Genomic DNA, 19,232 nt, shown 5'->3' with positions numbered 1-19,232 from the left:
ACTGTGACTGGAAGGAGTAGCGTCTTTAATCTGCGGCAGAGCGGAGAACTAAAAATAAGTTTGATAAATAAATAAATAGACTGAAATAAAGAGAGAGAGAGAAGAAATGATTGTTTCGTGAATAACCTCAAAATCCATGGGGGACTGGAGCGAAAACTATATTTAGGTGAAAATATGTTTGATTAAATTGAGCAGTCAAACGTTTCCTAAACGACAACGAAACCGTTGCACTGGTTGAGCCTGAATTACAGCTCGATTTCTTCTATTCCTCTGACAGCATCAGATTTCATTTAGACCAGATGTATGGAATATAATTTACATAATACAATCTAAAATCTTTTTTAGCCCATATAAATTTATAATGACAATCAATTTAATTTCATCAATTGGTGTATTTCACCAAATAAATCAACTAACTCAGATGTTGCTTGTCTTTTCAAAATAAAAGTACCGGGTAAGAGGAAAAGTTGCTTGCTGTCGGTTGGCTGTGACGCAGAAGACGCTACTATTCTAACTGCCTCCTATAATAATAATAATAATAATAAAAAAGGTTGTTATCATACAATTGTGATTCAATCACACGCTTTGAACCGGTTTCCTCCTGTTCATTTGTGATCTTTCATGTGCTGCAATCTCGGCTGTGACATTGCTCTGATGAGCTGCAGCGCAGGACAAGCTGATAAAATTACAAATCCACAAACAAGCCGGCATGACAGATACAATAATCTAAACCTGATACTGGCAACACAGAATGAGCAAAGAGATTGGCAGACCGGCGCATATCAAAGGGATGCATCTTCATCAGGGGAGGCAACTGCAATCCAAAAAAAAGAAAACATAATACTAGTCAAGTTACAGGGTCCGTGTAATCCTATAAAGGACGGCAAATCTGGTAATCAGAACCTGGATTTTAAAACATATAAATGGCCAATCTTCACTAAACAATTGAGCTTATCATGTTTTTATTGCTCTAATCCACTGAACAACCACTTAGTGTCTGCGCCTGTGACAATAAATACAAATTTCTAATAATATGAATACAGACGTAAATCCCGGAATGCACAGCCTTCATGGAACACTCAAATAAAAATATGATTCCAAACCGTCGGCCACAAATCATGACGGGTCCACAGTCAACTTTAATCCAGAAATAATTCTGATCATTTTGCACAATACCAATACCAGTCTGTTGCTATAGTTACCCTGTATGTTCGTTTTTGGTTTTGTTGCCACAGCTGTTGGCTCAAACACGTGGCATGAGCCAAACAAAAAAAAAGCCACAGAGTGGAGAAAACATCGCTGGTTCGTCTGAAAAATTAGCTATGTTTCAAGAGGGGCCATCAACCTCCAGGAAATCTGAAGTGAGAGAGAGAGATTTAAAGGCAGAGTATTTCCAGTAAATCAGATGGGGGAAAAGGGGATTACTTTGGGGAACGCAGTTAATCCACCCGATAAAAATGAGAGAAGAGAGGTGAGGCGAAGCATGGAGACAATGGGAGGCAGAAACTGTGAAAGAAAGAGAGGAAAAGGTGAAAGGAAAGGAAAAGGTGCGATAGCCCAGCGGTCCGGTCGATAAACTCGGTTTACACACTTTCTAACACACTTAGAGGCCCGTACCTCGGGAGTTCCTCACACTGTAATGCAATAATCCTCGAATTCTACTGGTCTCGTATTAAAGATGTCATTAAAGCGCTGTAAGAATGATAAAGCGTTGTAAAATAGCACTCTGCTACTGAGTGCGTGATGCGAATGGTGACGTCTAACAAGTTAACAAGCCAGTTTGGGTAAAGCCTTCAGTCAGAATAAAAATATGGGATGTAAAATTGAACACAATGAAACACACAGACTCTCCAGTAATAGAGCTACTGTTGGAACTGTGCCAGGAAGATCCTGATGCAACTTTAGGCTACAGTACCAGCATCACATTGGATTTTAATACGTTGCAATAACTTCATGCTATTTTTGTGGTTGGGAAAAAAGCACATCTCGTTAAGACATTAAAGCTTGTTTCTTCAGCCTTGCTTTTGTTATCAACTCAATTTACTGCTGTTGTGATATAAAATTTGGGATTAATGAAGGATTAAAGAGAAATAATCTTCATCATCATTATCCCCGATGATTTCACACAGGCTGCTTCCCAACAATATGGCTCGGAAACTTCGTCCTTGCAGACGCTCATCCATCCACTCCGACGCCTCGCTCCATGCCGCTGCTCCTCTGTTGCTCATCTATTGCTCTCTAAAAACTCAGTCTCGGTTGGACAATAATGAGAGCCCTGAATAGTGCTGCGAGTCATGCGGGCGCCAACACTGCTGCGTGTGCTAAATCGGCTACGGTGTGTCCAGAGAGCAGAAACGCGGCTGCATTAGGGGGGCTTACCTGTGTCCTTTCCGCTGACATCTGCACCTGCTGACAACCCCCCGCCAACCCCCTCTGAGTCCGCCTCCCGGTTTGCTCAACAATATCGGTATCATGTCAAATCTTGCATGAAGAAGAAATTACAGTGTTGAGGATTTAAAAACAATGTTAAGAAAAGACTAATATGAGTTTAAAAAAAAAACAAATTCTAGCAAAGTTAATTGTGCCTGTCAGAGTGGAGAAAATTGTATGAGACAAACCTACGGAAGCTCAGACAGGTCAAAAAGAGCAAATCTGACTTCATCGCTGTTACCTCAAGATCAGAATTTGATCCGTTTATAAGCTAAAGATAATAAAGCTTGGCTTCTTACAATAATGGGTTGATTTATCTTGTCAACTAAAAAAATGGCTGATTTCATGAGATAATGAGATCATTTATTATGAGAAAAACACTTCCTGTGGACCGTGTCAATGCGCTCTATGGTAGAGAATACCGATGTACCGATAATGAACTGTAATGGTAAAATGTGAATTTTAGAAACGTCCTCCTGTGGAGCCTGCTGGCATTTGTTTATCCAGCTGGTCCTTGACTGCCTGTCAGGCAGCAAAATGGGAGCCACTGACACACATGCTGTGGAGGAAATGGCAGAGAGAAAGGAGATAGGTATCAAGACTGAAAAATAAAAGAAAATGGAACGTGAACCCTGGGACTTCGTTAGGAATCTGAAGCACAATGAGGATTTATTTACCCAAGAATGGATACCCAGTTTCTACTTTCTATAAAGTACAAAACTCCTACTCGTTGTAGCTCGGCTGCGAACTGCTTGAGTCAACAGTTAAATAAAACAACAATCATGTTGGCGATTGGTTTCAGAGAACGGAGACATTGCATGAAAATACTGTAAAAATAACACGACAAAAGAAGAAGCAAAATGAACACAACTTTTATATTTACGGCAGCATGGCCGACAAGGCTGAGCAGAAAAAACAACAAGAGTCACTCAAATGACTGAAATAATAGCGTCTAATAGCTTGTAATCCTCTCACATTTGTTAAGCCTCCCCCCCCAAAACCCTTAATTAGCAGGATGAGAGGTAATGTCCCAGCAGCACCGCCCTCACCCACACCCTTCATTCAATTACAGACAAATGGTGGGTAAAGCCTTGAGTTCTCCCCCGCCAGGGACGGCATGCGTGACTTAGCTGAAGGTTAGTCATAAGTCTGCCTTCACTTGGAGGCGTCTCGTCATATTACATCAGTGCATCTGGACTCGGTTTGGGCCTCGTGTATTTATCTCGGGACAAGTTTCAGCTGTTTTTATTTCACACAGCTAGTGAACTCATAAATGTTTGGTTAGATAACTGACCTCCTCTTGACCTCGCCATCCAACCAAAATCAGGGTTTCAACCTCCACAGGCGGTGGATCGGCAGGGACGGATTGGACAACCACTGCCACATAATTAAACCCTGACCTGAAACACTTGCTCTTCCTTGGAGCTAATCGTCCCATTTTATTTTCATGGAGGTTAGGGTTTGGCGGCACCGTGGCGTAGTGGTCGGTGCCGTCGGCTCACGGCAAGACGGTACCGGGTTTGAATCCCGTCTCTGCATTGCGCAGTTGAAACAAGATGTCAGAAATTATGTCATAATAAAATGGCCCCCATATAATGGAAACATATAGACATCTTAAGATGAGCATCGTTGATTCTGCCATTCTTAATAAACATAATTCATCTGGGAAACGGGGGCAAGCAGTCGCTGACTTTCATTCCAAAAATGGATCATTAGCTAATCAGCTGGTGAACGAGCACTTTCTGAGTTCCATGCCTGAGGAGGAAGATATATTTCATATTCATACGGGGTCAACTTCAAGGTCATGCTATATCACACTGATTTTGGGCTGTTTTTATCCAGTGGCCAGTCAGACAATCCCATGAGTAAGATCCTGACACGTGATTGGAAGCTTTTAGTTACACCAAATATTGAATGCAAGCACTATTCTGTATTTACAATACTTTGATAAATATACAAGCCATTTTGGGCACCATCCTGGGTGACAAACAGCTTCTGAGTCCAAGCAAACCTGTTGTAGATCACCTATAATATATATATATAAATCATTAAGTGATTCAGTCTTAACCTTCGCAATGATTTGTTTCTGAGGATAGGTTGGGAACTCTAAGTTGTGCTCATCTATCCCAAGATTTGATCTTTGTTCTTATTCTCCCCTATTTGTTTCTTCTTATTTATTTATTTATTTATTTAGATTTGATGTCACGCCGCGGCGGTTAAAAAGAAGCTGCGTGAACAGAGGCATCTGCTCACGTCTCAAAGGGGAAGACAGGGAACCCCGAGGGGCTGTACATACAGAGTGAAGGGTTTATGACCAGCAAAAGTAAGAAACATTCTTACGATGCCATGATCATTTAATCATTTTAAATGCAATTTCATCTCTCCTGTCACCCAGTGTATATATATATATATGTATTAAACTTGTTATTGTTTCCGTATGTGAACGCCAGCCTGCATGCTCACATAAAGCAACTGTACTTCAAAAAGCGCTGCATGACGTCTTCAGAGCTGCAGCCCCACGTGTGGGTGATCAGCCTTGGGTTTTGCATTTGACAGGTGCTGGTGCAGTGAAATGTGTCTGGTCCACACTACACAAGGCCAAGACAAGCCCTGCTTCTCTAGCTTGTGTCAGGGATTGAAGACGGAACACGGAAGAGCCCGTCTCAACTGTCAATCCATCCCGTCAATCCGTCCTCGCCTCAGCCGTGCCACCGAAATGAGACAGGAATCCGACCCGGTGACTGATGAAGTCACACAACCCTTAGAAAGAGAGTTTTTTATTTTTTTTATCACCCCATGCATCCTTGAAATGTGCTTTCACAGTGATGTGTCTCAGCTTCGGTCATACACGTCAAGGCTTAGCATGAGCATTGATTTCATTGATCCACTTTTCAGACATTTATGAAATCTCATTTTATGCAAAGGTTAGTTTTCAAAGCAATGCGTGCTGCACGTCTCAGGGCATACGTTGATGCATACGATGATGAGGATGTGAATTCGGGATTAAGACTCATGTATTCCAAAAACCCACATTTTGAAGTAGGATTATCCTAAAGCCCCTGAAAAAGGTATTTTAGAATGCATTGCAGGCGCCGAGAAGCAAAGACACTCATCGTTTTTAAGGCATGCAGACTGGGGGGGAGGGGGAGGAGGGGGGTGCTCCTGAGAAGACGGGGCGTGCAGAATGTGAGGAGACAGAATGACACTCTTAAGAAAGCCTCAATTGTCATATTAGGCATACAGATGGAGCCTCCACAGCAGTCGTGTGATGGGAGTACTGATCGGCCTCGGAAAGACAGCGTGAACAACAAACTCTTTTACATTATCATGGATCACTTGCTGGAATGTGTGAAACACTTAAATGGTTTAAGATCCAGAGAGAATGTGAATACAATAAAAATAAGAAATGAAGTTGCAGAAGATAATATTGATAGAGCTGCCAGATTAAATGACATCAATGGTTCCAATAGAGACAATTCTAACGGCTTTTATTAATTAATTTCCCGACCGAGCCACTTTTTAAAAGTTTGTAGAAGGAACATACAGGAATACTTTCATAAAACAAACAAGAAAATATTATCCATATAATTGCAATTCAAGTATCAATGTAAATCAGACTCTGATTTATGTTGGGGAAAATGAACTTACTGGTGTGTGTGTGAATCTCTTGGATTTACTGCTGTGCATGGAAACTGTGTGCGGCTAAAAACACACAATGCCTCTGCGATACAGACTAATTCACATCATAGCGGTTTAGGCAAACCGACTGATTACTGATTAGAGAGGTGTCGTGAGGATAAACCGCTTGCATATATGGAATCTAAATGGTTGTGATCTTTCCTAAACAACATTAAAACGTAATAAAGTCACACATGACAGTCCTACAGCAGCTCCAAATTACAGGTGCTTTCAACCTGGCTTCGCCATCGCTGCCAAGTGTCTCGTTTATTCACCTCCCCGTTGAAGAGACTCTGGGAGGATTTGTTGAATTAAAAAAAAGAAGACAGATAACCTTCTCAGGCAACACAGACATTTGTACAGCGTGGCACAAAGAGCACCTGAAAGTCACTTGGAACAAAATGCATCGATTTGTGGATGGAACTCTGTGTTTGCAAAGCTCACTGTGTTTGTTAGTGAATCGGAGTGAATTTGCACATCATTATTTGTTAAGTTCTGGCAGGACTTTTGCTCCACAGTAAAAAGGCGCCAAGGGCACACTGATTATACACATCATGGGAACAGATTGTCTAATTCGTTCACACAGTTTAAAAACTGTGCTCATAGATTTGTACAACCAAGAGTGCACATTTACACATGGCTATTTTCTTTCTTACTTGACCTCATATATTTGTATGATGAAATTAGAAATGGAACAAAAAATAACATAAGCTCTTCCTTCTTTGCACCAAAAAACAAATCCTTTGTTACGGTAGCCAAACTGTATATTCCCGAGACAGCTGACCTGCTTCCATATTTTCTTTTTTTTCCAGGAATGAAGTCAGTCTGTTGTAAAACGAGACTGATAATTCATTTATCTAAAGACTGAGCAGCCTGCATGATTGCAGCTCTTTGGAATCGGGCTGTGCATTTATCAGTGTTCGGTTTTGCATTGCTGCCCCAGCCAACGGACACAGGCAGGCGCGAGTCAAACTCTTTTCTGCCATCTGGGATATGGAAATGCTGTTTGTGCTTTGGCCATCTGCCGCCAGGTCCATCATCGCTGCAGAGGTTAGGGGGGGGGGGGGGGGTCTGAGATGGTTTAGTAATGAGTAGCAGCCCTCTTACCCACAACTCTTCCATAAGTGGGAGACAGCCAGGAGGCTGAGAACAAAGAAAGGCTAGATAAATAAACAATGAGCTGAACAAATATGCTCCAGGCTCCTTCTTGATGATTCCCATCTCATTTTTTATTTGTTTGTATCACATAAAAAGTGTGCATTTCTAAGACTTTTATGCCTTCTCATTTTATTTTTTTTATCGATGAAAAATTTGCGGTTTTCAAAAAAACGTGAACTAAAGCCCTCCTGCAGTGCTTTTAGGCTTTCAGATTCACTTAAAATGCTGCTCGACAAGAACCATTTTGCTAACACGACTGCACCTCAAGCCACCACTCTGACCACGCATTACAAGTCTTAGGTACCTGAGTGCGTTCTGTGCCATTTGATATAGTGCTAAAAGCAAAGTTGTAATATGGGGATTTTTTCAATTCACCTGTAATTCTGCTAGCAACGCATCACCTTGCCAAAGAACAAAGGTCATCTTAGTGGAAGTGTGTTCCGGCAGCAGTTTTTATTTGGCAGGATTTGCAGAACTGAGTGCTTACTGGAGGGAAAAAAGAAAAGGTGATTTATCACTTTTTTTTTCCCATCAATGATGAGTCAGAGCACTGATGGATGAGGGTGTGAGAACATGCATAAGGCTAACGCAGAAACAATCAAGGCCAAGCAAGTGCAAATAGATCCTGGTAAATAGTGTCTGCTGCCGTCCGTTGTTCAATGTTCAGTTCAATAAAGCTGAAATCTGTCAAGCAATAGACTCCATCCAGGATGCTAAATCAAATATCTATGTCAGTGGCACAGAAACGTGGCTGTAAACACCTTGATCTTAGCTTGTTCCTCCAACTTGTTATGCCAAATGCACTCTGACAGACATGTGATAGGGCGGGCTCCACCTGGAAAGAATAAAGGAACGGCTGGACGTCCAGGAGAACAGACATTTGAACTACGACGGTAATCCGTCACTTGGTCTCCACTTTGTGGGTCCATGGCCAGTGCATGCTCACAGGGAATTATCACTGCGTCTGACTGAACTAAATAAAATGCATAAAAAAAAAGAAAAGCTATGCACATATGATAAATTGACCTGTTTCTTTGCATCTCAATTTTACCCTTTTACCAATTAAAAGCAGGTATTTTTACTCTTCTCCAGTGCAGGAACGTGACCTACTTGCTGAGAATCGCCGCAAAAGCCATCCTTTAACACACCTCCATACATTTTCCATATGTTTTGAGGCCTTTAGAGACACACTGCATGCAGACATGAACAGAGTGCCACCACTTGCAAAAAACGTCAAACCAGAAGGTTTGTTGAAAATCTTTTTGTGCATGACTCACTACGCCACTAAATACTGTCTACAGAAACAGTAAGAGTGCAAGATCAAATGTATCAATAAAATTGCCACTAATTTTTTCAATAAATCTGATAACTATATAAAAAAAAAAAAAGAAACAGATGGAATAACCATTTATTCCTTGGCATAAGTCTTACAAGGTTTTCGATAAATATGTATGTGGATGTATGCAAAGTGAACCAAACATGCAGTATTTCTTTAAATGATTCATTCCTATCTGTTCCTGCTGATTTGCTGAAATCTGCAGAAAACCCAGTTCTGCTGATAAAATGGTAAAACAGGTCACATCATTATCATATGTTTAAACCCTAAAACCCTAAAAACACACCCAATCACCCTAGAAACCATAGGAAATGGATTTATGTTTGTAAATTAAAAGTTAGTCATGCTTACTTCCAAAAGCAATCACCTAATCCTGTGCCAAATGTTTCAATCTGGAGGCTGTAAAAGACGGATTTATCCCTATAAGAACCGACTGCAGGCAATCTGACTAAAGAGATGTCTCGGTTTATTTGGAAAAGTTAACTTTCTGTTGGGACAGAATCCGCCTTTCTTTGGAAAAGTTTTTGCTCAGATCAATCTTAATCCAGTTCGTTAAGCCTGCCCAGAGAACACGATTGTTTAAACTCAAAGTGTAAATCCACCCTAAAGCAAAACTTAGAGATACTTCTTAAGTGATCCAAGACTGTCGGTGGTTTTTCTGCACATAAACAACTTTTCCTCTGGAGCAACGAAAGAAATAGCAACAGGACAGTGAAGCTTGAATAAGAGACTGATTCTGGTGCGCAAATTAGCAAATCGCAAGATCATTTAGAGGGCGGCACAGTGAGTGTGTGACCTCACAGCAAGAAGGTATTGTGTTTGAATCCTCTCTGTGACGAGATTGTATGTTCTCCCCGTGTCCGCGTGGGATTTCTCCGGGTTCTCCAGGTTTCTGCCCACCTTCCAAAGCATGCGATTAAGGTGAATTGATTACTCCAAATTGAGACGGTTGTCTCATCTACAAGAGGATGGATGGATGGAATGGAAGATTATTTACTGGAAATATTGATCCGATTTCCTTCCACGAACAAAAGGAGAATATAAAAACTCATTTAATCCACAGTTATATAGTAATATCGGCCAATAATAATAATAATATATTACTTTAGAGAACGAGCGATACCTTTTCATACTTCATGATGACCTTGGGGTGACCTCATAGCACGGCGTCAATCCCAAAGTGGGGGAGGACAAAACCACAACTTCCACTGGAGGAGTGGAAGACATTCTAGCTAAATGGAATTTCCTCCCTCCCTCCAATATCGCAGCACGCTATAGATCATCCACTACAAAGTCACCTCCTGTGAAGCAGCGGCACGTTTGAGAAGGGCTAGGCGTTGCTTTGCTCGGAAGAGGTGCAGATAAACGACTCCGAAGTGTGAAGAGGTCGGTGTTCACGGGGGAGGCGTGGTTCCTAGGGGAACTCTCTGACTCCGTCTTGTACCTGACTAGCACAGCCTCCGTCCGCTCAAGGGTTAATATGTCCGTAAGCGACATCCTTTTCATTCTCACTCACTGCGTTGGGCTATGGTCTACGCTGTTATTTTGTTCTTGGCAGTAAATTGAGCCCAGCAAGGAGACGAAGGCAGAAAATGGGTCATAACTCCATTTCTCTCGCCCACCATCTAAAAACACTCACGTGAAGGCAGGGAGTCAGAGGACCTGGTGGAAAATGAGAAAGAAAATAAAATACACGCAAGGGCTACTAGATCTCCAATTCCTATCTGCAAAACACATGAAGCAGGTCACCGATGCAGTCCTCAAAGATGAAACACAGATCGCGTCCTAAGAGACTCTTTCCCTCTGTCGTCCTGAGGAAAGACAGCCCACGTCACCTGTCCCAGGTGAACCCTCTGACAATAGCGGCTCCCGTTCATCAGGCCGGAGACACAAACACCGGTGGTGGCAGGAAGCCGTGGAGGCAGCAGCGCTGACATGTACAGCGCGATGGAACGCTTCAATGCAAGATCAAATGCAGGGCGCTGAGCTTTAAAAAAAAACAACTCACAACATCCTACATTTAGCCTCAATCAATCCGGCCCGGCTGGTGCGTTTCATAAAGGAAGGTGAAGACATGTATCGATTAAAGAACCTGGACACTGTTCAAGGAGCTGAGAAAACAGAAGTGAACAGCAGTCAGCTTAGAGGCAATTTAGCCAAACTAATATGTTATTTTATGTTTGTCCTCTTGCAGCTCCCGTGTACAGTTCTGTATAAATAACCGCCAGCACAAACACACTGACTCATTCTGGCTGGAAATTCTGCTTTCCGGTTTTTCTTTTTTTGTTGTTTCAAAGCTCCACATACAGAATCACTGAGGGAACCTTGATGGAATAAGACAAAACCAACGTCTTTCAGAGAGCGCAAAGAAGGAGGAGTGATCAAGCTTCACCGCTAAAAGGAACAAAAGGGCTCAGAATCCTCTTCTGATCTGTCTAAGAAAAAAAAGCTCCCCAAGAAGTGGGTTTGTTGCAGAAAACTGTATCTGGTGAGACATAAAAGAACTTCATCTAAAGATCCAAACAGCTTCTAGTTCAGTCGTCCTTCACAGACTGAAACGTCAGTTTTATTTTAACCTGCTCATAATGAGCAATCGACCCAAGCATATGAAATGTTTAAAAAAATTAATAAAACTACTATTCCCTGTCTTTATTCAGAGACATTTTATCACATAATGCAATGGCACTCACCCGAAGCTACATACCAGCAGAACCAATGAGTACGAGCTTGAAAGCTAAAGCCGACTGTAATAGAACAAAAGGTTGTAGCCATGCTTCAGTGCTTCTTATAATTATAGATGTTCCGGCAATATTCCCAGAAATTCTCAAACGTGCAAGCTTCAAAAACCGCAGGAAAATACTGTTTAGTTTTAAAACTGTTTGTGTCACGCATTCAGCATCAAGCTAAATGTGAAATAAGGTCACCGTCTGCCCTTCAGTCATGAGATATGACTTTGAATAATTGCCAGAAGATTATATTTACAGAACGTTACGGTGACAGTGAAGCCGACCTTTGACCTTTTGTACATACAATACATTGCATTTATAATTTTATGAAGCTCCAGCAAAAGATCAGTGCAGATTAACCGAGTCTTCTGATCTTTTCAACAGACTCATCAGCCGTCACCACCACCTTTGACTCTTATTGCCTCTCAGGGTAGATACCCTTCTATCACAACCTCCATGAAGAGTCTAAACATCGTAATGGGTAATGCACGAGCTTCAGTTTGAGTGTTTGCGAGGTCACAATGACCACAAATGTTCACCTTGATCTTTTCAGTCCATCCTCGAATCCATGGTGACATCTATGTTGATTTTTTAACAAAATTCCTTTTAGATATTCCAGAGATATCCCACACACAAGTATTACAAACACACCGATGGGAACACATAACACCTAGTAGAGTACAGTTCCTATCTGCCCATCAAAGATGCCTGAAATCGGATGTACGCTTCCTAGCTGTCCATGTGTGACACGATTCCTGGCTGCGCTTCATGAGACTGGTCTGACAGGCGGGATATTTAGTGCACGTATTTAGGATAACGTTCAACGGTGTGAAATTGGATTGTGCTCTGTTGGAGCGAGGAGATACTAAGAGCAACAATAAAAAGTCAGCTCAGGTGCGTGCATATGTTACATCTGTAAGTACAGAGATCCTACAGCACCATTCCTGATCTGATTTCTTTCTTTTTTTTTCATCCCTGCTGCTGCATTGAAAATGACAGTTTTTACCCCCATCACAGAGGAAAGGCAGATATTATTATTTCACATTATTTTCATCCAGTAAAGGAGTTGATTCATTAAAATGACGCATATATTGTTCAGTAGACAGCCCTTCTTTTGTTGTGTTGCAGAGAATCCCCATGCCAAAAATTTTTTTTTGCCTACTTTTCATTCTGTACATCAAGCTTGCCATCCATTAAAAGCTGACTCAAAGCGAGCTGCGCTGCCGTTCTAAAGGGACAATCATTTGCATGCCTTTATTATTTAATTGAAGGAACTATCCAGACGCTAGATTTTATTACTAATGTCTTCAGATACAAAACCAGTTCCTCTCGTTTCCTCGTTTCCTCTTTCCCTCCCTCACTCGCTCTCTTTCATTCAACTGTAATGGCCACGAGGAAAACTGGCAGACATGGTTTGGTGTATTCAGCCATATCAGTTTCTCAACACCCCCCTGAGGGCTTAATAGGAAACAATGAGTGAATTATGACATGAATGCTAGCCAATTGCTCACAATTCTGGCTCAGAACTAACATAATGACACACCGCTGGAGAAGTGCGCCATTCCATTTGCTCTTCCTTTAGGTTCATTTTCATTAAGGAAACTGAAAGATGTTAAATTGGATAAGGACTGACACAATATGAAAGCTGGTTCCTTCGTATCAGCTTTATTTAACCTTGGTAAAAGCGCGGTGGGGTTATTAGACAGTTATAAATGGTTTCTGTAATTATTATCCAGCATTTCTCTCTTCTCCCTGAGTGTCTATCCCTCCATCTCTCTCATAGCAATAATTATCCATGTTGCTGCACATATTGCACCGACATACATTAACATTGATTATTCCACGTACACCTGGGAAGACAAACATCCCAATGTAAATTTCTGCCTAAAGCAAAAACACACACACACACGAGTAGCACGCAATCAGATTGAACCTGTCTAGCACATACTGTTGGATTTATATTACAGAAAATGTTCCGATCTTATTCTGGGATTTATTCAAAATGCATAAGGTTCGAAGGGCAAGATATGAAAGCATGCAAGATATGATGCTTTAGTTCCAAACTGTTGGCTCGCTCATGATTCCGCTCGTCATTGTCATCATTTTGCTTTCAAATACGTTCTACGTTAACGGCATTTCACCCCCCCCCCCCCCGATGGGATTATTTTGTAAGTGGTGCAGCAAGTAATATTTGAACCTTTTAATTAAAAACGTCGTTACTCTTTTAAACAGTGGCTGCTCCTTGTTGTTTCCATGACTGGTGCCAAAAACAACAGCTCAATTGTGCATTGTGGATTCAATGAAAAGAAAAAAAAACTCCTAAGGTATATGGTTTGTATGTTTTCTGGTTTTGCATTTGTAAGACTTGTATTTTCCATTAACAATCAACTATGTGTGGAGTTTCAGTGCGTTTAGCGTTGAGAAATAAAAAAATAGTACTGGGAAAAAAACCACTGTTCCTAACAGATAGGCAGTAAAACCTTCTGACACTTTATTACGAGCATACTCAACAAAAGAAAGCAAAGTCAGCAGTTCTTTTCTCGACCAAACCCACTATCACTTTTGCTGAATTCATCCTTTTCAGCGGCGATTTGCTTTCTGTCAGCCGTTCAACATTCATTCACCGCTCAAGGTCATCACTTGTGATGGAAAACCTTTTGTGATAAAAACAGACAAATCACATTTCATGGCAACGTGTGGGAGGAAACACCGCCAACCTTAGAAAGGTTGCATTTAAAATTCAGGTCGTGAAAGAAGTGTGTCAGTCGTCTTTACGGTCCAACTCACTGTGTTGGCAGTGAACGCCGCTGAATCCTGGTTGACACTTGCAGACGTAGCCGATGAAGGTGTCGCCCCTGAAGGTCTCGCTCATCTCACATGCCCCTCTGTTGTGGCAAGGGTTTGGATGGCAAGGACCTGCAAAGAGGAGAATACACTTAACGATTCTATTTATTTTTTTTAAAGAAAGAGAACACCGTCTGAAGCTGGCGGGACATCACGTTGCACATTCTCATCTGGAGACAGAGCCTGGTGCTCGGTGACAAAGTCGAACCAAAAAATGTTGGAGCTTATCGTAAAATGTTTGACAGGAAAAAAAAAACCATGGATGAGTGAAGAGTGGGGAAAGGCAGGCTTTCAGGGACTGCTGCAGGTGTAAGCGGTCAGGAGGGCAGCCCAGGGCGCCGTCAAGGCTCCGTCTAGAAATGATGGAAGATGTCCCCTCCAGCAAGGCGGCACTTTATCCTCACAGCAGTCAGAGGAGAGGACAGGCGAGCTGGGAGTTAGGGGATTATCTCAGATAGACACAGGAAGTCACACATAGACTGCCACTGCACACACATTAAACTGCAATGCAAAGACAATCTCTCAACTATTAAATATGTTACTGAAATATTTTGATATTAGCAATACCAAAACAAATAAAAAAGCAATGAATCATTATATAGTTCTCACTTAAATAAGAGTTTCATTTGAAATAATTATGGCATGTTAGTGTTATTATGCACCGTGTTGACATTATACAAGGCAATTTGCTTATTCTGGGACTTTGCATTGGTGCATTTATTCTGCTTTACATCAACAGTGGACTGGGATTATATTACACAGAGCTAAACAGCTGGATAATAAGTCACTGATTTCCTGCCAGTGGTACTTTTTTATTATTTTCCTAACATAAGGTGCAGTGTAGTAGCCAGTGTTGTAACGCAAATATTTTTTTTTAAATTTGGTTCAATTAAATTTAATTTGAAACCCCTAATTTCCCATTTAATGAAAAACAAGTGTATTTAAACTGCATCCAGCTAAAGGTCCAATATTATACTCTCATTAAGGATTTTATATGTGAGCCTGATGACAAAATTCACTCGTGTGTGTGTGTGTGTGTGTGTGTGGACAGACCAGACTCTGACCACCTGCTGTGCCTCCTCCCTGGAGGTGGTCCCAGGGTAACTGTGACATCATAGTTGGCCTCAAATCTAAATGGTGCTTCACAAGAAATATTCCTTAATAGGAGGACAAGCATGAAAGTGAGTGAGGATGAGGTTTTTTCTCATGGGGTGTCTAAAGACATAATTTATTGGAAAACTATATTTAATTTTTTTTATCTTGTGTAATAAACAATACATAGCGTAAAGCATCATTTCATTATTTTTGCTTTGAGTGTGACATGAATCAAACCAATTATGGTGATGTCTCATGTTTCCCTTAACTGCCAGGTACTAATGCATGTAGATCGAAAACACACCAAATCACATTTGAAAATGTGAAAATTATTTTCTTTATTTCCATGAAACGTGTGCTGAGGGGTCAGTGTCCCATTAATCACAGCCTATTTGTTTGGGTATACCCAGTGAATTTATGCTTTTGAGACTCAGCAAAAAATAATTTCAATAATTAAAAAAAAACCTGAAAGTAGTGCAAGTATGATTTATGACTTGGGTGTAGTACTTTTGTTTTTACTAATATCACTTTTGGGAACAATGGCGATAAGTGAGTAACAGTAATTACAACCAAACGCACACGGTTAGCGTTTGGTTGTCACTGTCTAAAATCATTCTCAGACTAACCTGCAGCACGGGGCTCAACGTGAATAACAAGGCTTTGAAGCAGGATTATTGATTCCATAACTCGGGGGCCTGCCGATAGCTGTCTCATCTTTTAAACATCACGTTCTAACACCTGCTCCCAGGCTGTCCAAACTTTGTGAACAGAGATTGCAAGTGAAAATTTCAGAAATCTCCCACTGCTTTAAGTTCAACACGTGCTGAATGTTGAAAGATCGATTTGAAATGAGAATCCTGACGCGAGAATTTATAGTCGAACGAAAGCTTGTAAGAAACTCTGGACAAGGAACCAGAAGAAGTAAGAAAAAAAAAGTATTGTGATCTTTCTTTCCTAAGCTTCCTGTCTCCAGATTTCTATTTCTTGTCTTTTTACAGTCATAACTTACCATTGACAAGTAAACTGTGCTTTGTCAGGCCTCTTATTTCATTTTAAGCGATAAGAAAGAAGAAGTCTCAAGGGTGAGGCTATCATGCCTTCTTACTCAATCTGACAAATGAACAGCCGTGAGCACAAAATTCGCCGATGTCTAGTAAATGGGCCTGGCCTTGGATTGTAAACCACATCATGCGCGCCGACGTTTAAGGTCGGTCCTGAAACAGAAAATATATAGACTGAAAACAAAGGAAATAAATGAATAAACTCCTCGCCATCTCGTTATTGTTCTCTCGCTGAAATTTGCGGGCCTCTGGTCATGAATTACGAAGGATTTAATCCAATTGAAGTCATGCCATTTCAGAGCTGGAACCAGCATCGGTAATGATGAGAGCAGCGGCTAATCAGTTGGACAGAGGAACACGTCATAGCGTCCACAGGGACCCTGCTGGATGAGAGTTCTAAAATACTTGAGGGTGAGGAAAACTTTGACTCGTTTCACGCCAGCTGTGTGGAAAGAAATTCCAACAGGTTTCTGTACTGCATCGAGGCTGTCAAGTCAAGATCAGACGCCACGCTAGCCTGCACAAAGATTATACGTCTGCTTAGCATAATCAAAATGACTTGCGGGCAATGCAACTGTGCACATAGGAGAACAATGAGTGTCATTTGCTATTAAACACATAAAACTGATAGAAAAACGTAAAGGAAGCCGGGGAGGGTGGAAGCATCACTGATGAGATGGCACAAAGGCAGGAACGCAGAGAAAGGAGCTGCAGGCCATGTCTCCCCAAGAAAAAAAGGTGAGGAAGTGGACATTGAGTGTCGTCTAAGGAGATCTAATCAGCCTGTCAGTTCACGCTCTGTGAAGTCGCATGACACATGTCTGCTTGATGAGTGTCTGGAGGAGACACTGGCAGCTTTCTTCTGTGAATGTCAGCTGCTGCTCTGCTGTTCAAGCCAACAATCAGTCAGTGATTGATGCGGGTCCGTGTTGTGTCTGGCGCCAGTGCTGTGATTTCCTTTCAAGCGGCTAAGAGATTTCAATCAGTCAGCTAAACTCAGGAAAGGACCATTTGCTTCCTTCCTAGACACGAAGACGTTTTCAACGTCTGCATGTGCGGACATCTGTTACAAACATCCCCTTGATCCAAACTTCGAGAAAAGCTGCATTTTACACGCAGAGCTTTAGCATTCTGTCACATCTTGCCGGCCTTCCTAGAGGGGAATGTGAGTGTCACCATGTCGAGGCAGATTTTAACTCAATGCATGGTGTGGTGTGACTTCAAGTCACACAAGTTGTGTTATTAGCTTTGTTTTAAATAATTATTATTACCATCATTTCTATCTCAAGTATTGACTTGTCCAACCCAGATGCAAACATCTGTTAGAAAACAATGGCACTAATCCTACTATAGGATGCAGTTACTAGCTGGCTCCGCCTCCAGTTACAATGACAGGAGGCGGAACTAGTAGTGACGGAGGACATGAGATCATAGTAAGATACTTCCTCCTCCTTGGGAGTGACATAGATCTAATACTTACTAATCACAAATAAAACACTTACACATGACTTAGTCCTTCAAGCAGCTAACAACCCGTTCCAATTTTATACTCACCACATTTTTTTTTCTTTTTTGGTAAACACCATTATTTCAAGGAGATTGACAAGACAATTAAAGCTAGTATGACAGTCCACTGAACACCACTGAAAATGAAACTGCCAACTGAATTTTAGGTCCAATTTCTCCACTTTACGTAGAGTTAACAGTGATAAGGCAGCTGACAAGCATGCTGTCAACCTTTTGTCAAATATTCTGGGGGAAAAAACTATTTTTAACTGCCTAGTGAGGCTGAAACTTAGTTCTAATTGTGCACCCAGTCACATCATAGAGAAAACTGACATGGCCTAATTGTGTCAAATCAATTTTCCCCCCCAGCTTCTTTTTTCAGCGATGGCTTCACTGGTTCACATGCTCTTGGTCACCGCAGCCATCCTTCACCTCCGCTGATCAAAGCTGGCACTCAGTGCTCTGAGCATGAGTTCTACATGCTACGTGACTGCTTTTAGTCATCTCTGGACTCTTAGTCTCCTGTGCTCTCACCACGCTGCCATTTAAAGCTATCAGCATTTGACAGTGTCTGAGAAATGCACTTAGAACTCAGGGGCGAGAATCGTGCAGGAACAAAATGGCTTGGAATAATCCTAATAATATCCAAAAACAGCGGTCAGGCTGACGATCATCATATTGCTGTTGATATTCAAAGAGGGCAGACATGAATTTTGTCTTGTCAGACATTAAATGGCAGGAAAATGTCAGATCCTGGTCCCTGATGCTCAAAGGTTTTCTCCAACTATGACATTTCCCTTATTCGAATGTTTACAAAGCATCTCATAATGAAGCTCAACATTATATTTTAAAGACTGCTTAAAAGTTCAGCATGAAGTAAAATCAAGCTCAAAGTACGCTGAAGTGTTTCTGCTGCCCTTGAAGTCGCTCCTCTGCATGTGAAGAACTCAAACGCCGACGCTTTTGAGATTGTTAAGCATGCGAACGCTGAGAGGCCAGATGTTGAAGAGGAACAAGTTTCTTGATGTGGCTATTAATTAAAATAATCAAAGTCGAACATAACTGAGTGAATATGCTTCATCAGTCATCGTCTCCCACTATATCTTTAATATGACAAATTAATCCAAACTATTCCTACATGAGGTTTTTTTTTGTTTGTTTTTTACAGCAAACAGTCGAATTTACAGTCATAATTTGTTTGTGCTTTTATTACATTCAGGACTTTTCTAATCTTTATATTATGAACAGACTGTAGCTCTGCAGAACCCAGATAATATGTAGACACTGTCTTCATTTCTGTGAGGAATTATTCATTTTGGGCAGAGGACAACGTGAAACAGAATATTACACAATGTTAAGCAAAGCAAGCAGATTTTCCCTCTAAGTAAAAGCGATTTT

The 19,232-nt window shown here is 41.3% G+C and overlaps 1 protein-coding gene across 1 annotated transcript in view; it reads right to left on the bottom strand.

The window, feature by feature from the left end:
• LOC137918305 (EGF-like repeat and discoidin I-like domain-containing protein 3) overlaps nt 1–19,232 on the bottom strand; it is a 76,263-nt gene that overhangs the window by 35,093 nt on the left and 21,938 nt on the right. Inside the window, exon 4 of the mRNA XM_068761073.1 lies at nt 14,116–14,244. Coding sequence (XP_068617174.1) covers nt 14,116–14,244 — 129 coding nt within the window. The remainder of the gene's footprint in view (nt 1–14,115; nt 14,245–19,232) is intronic.

Source organism: Brachionichthys hirsutus, chromosome 4 (genome assembly GCF_040956055.1).
Source record: "Brachionichthys hirsutus isolate HB-005 chromosome 4, CSIRO-AGI_Bhir_v1, whole genome shotgun sequence".
NCBI classification, from domain to species: domain Eukaryota; kingdom Metazoa; phylum Chordata; class Actinopteri; order Lophiiformes; family Brachionichthyidae; genus Brachionichthys; species Brachionichthys hirsutus.
Note: the sequence above shows the minus strand (reverse complement) of the source record. Positions and strands in the feature narration are given on the sequence as shown.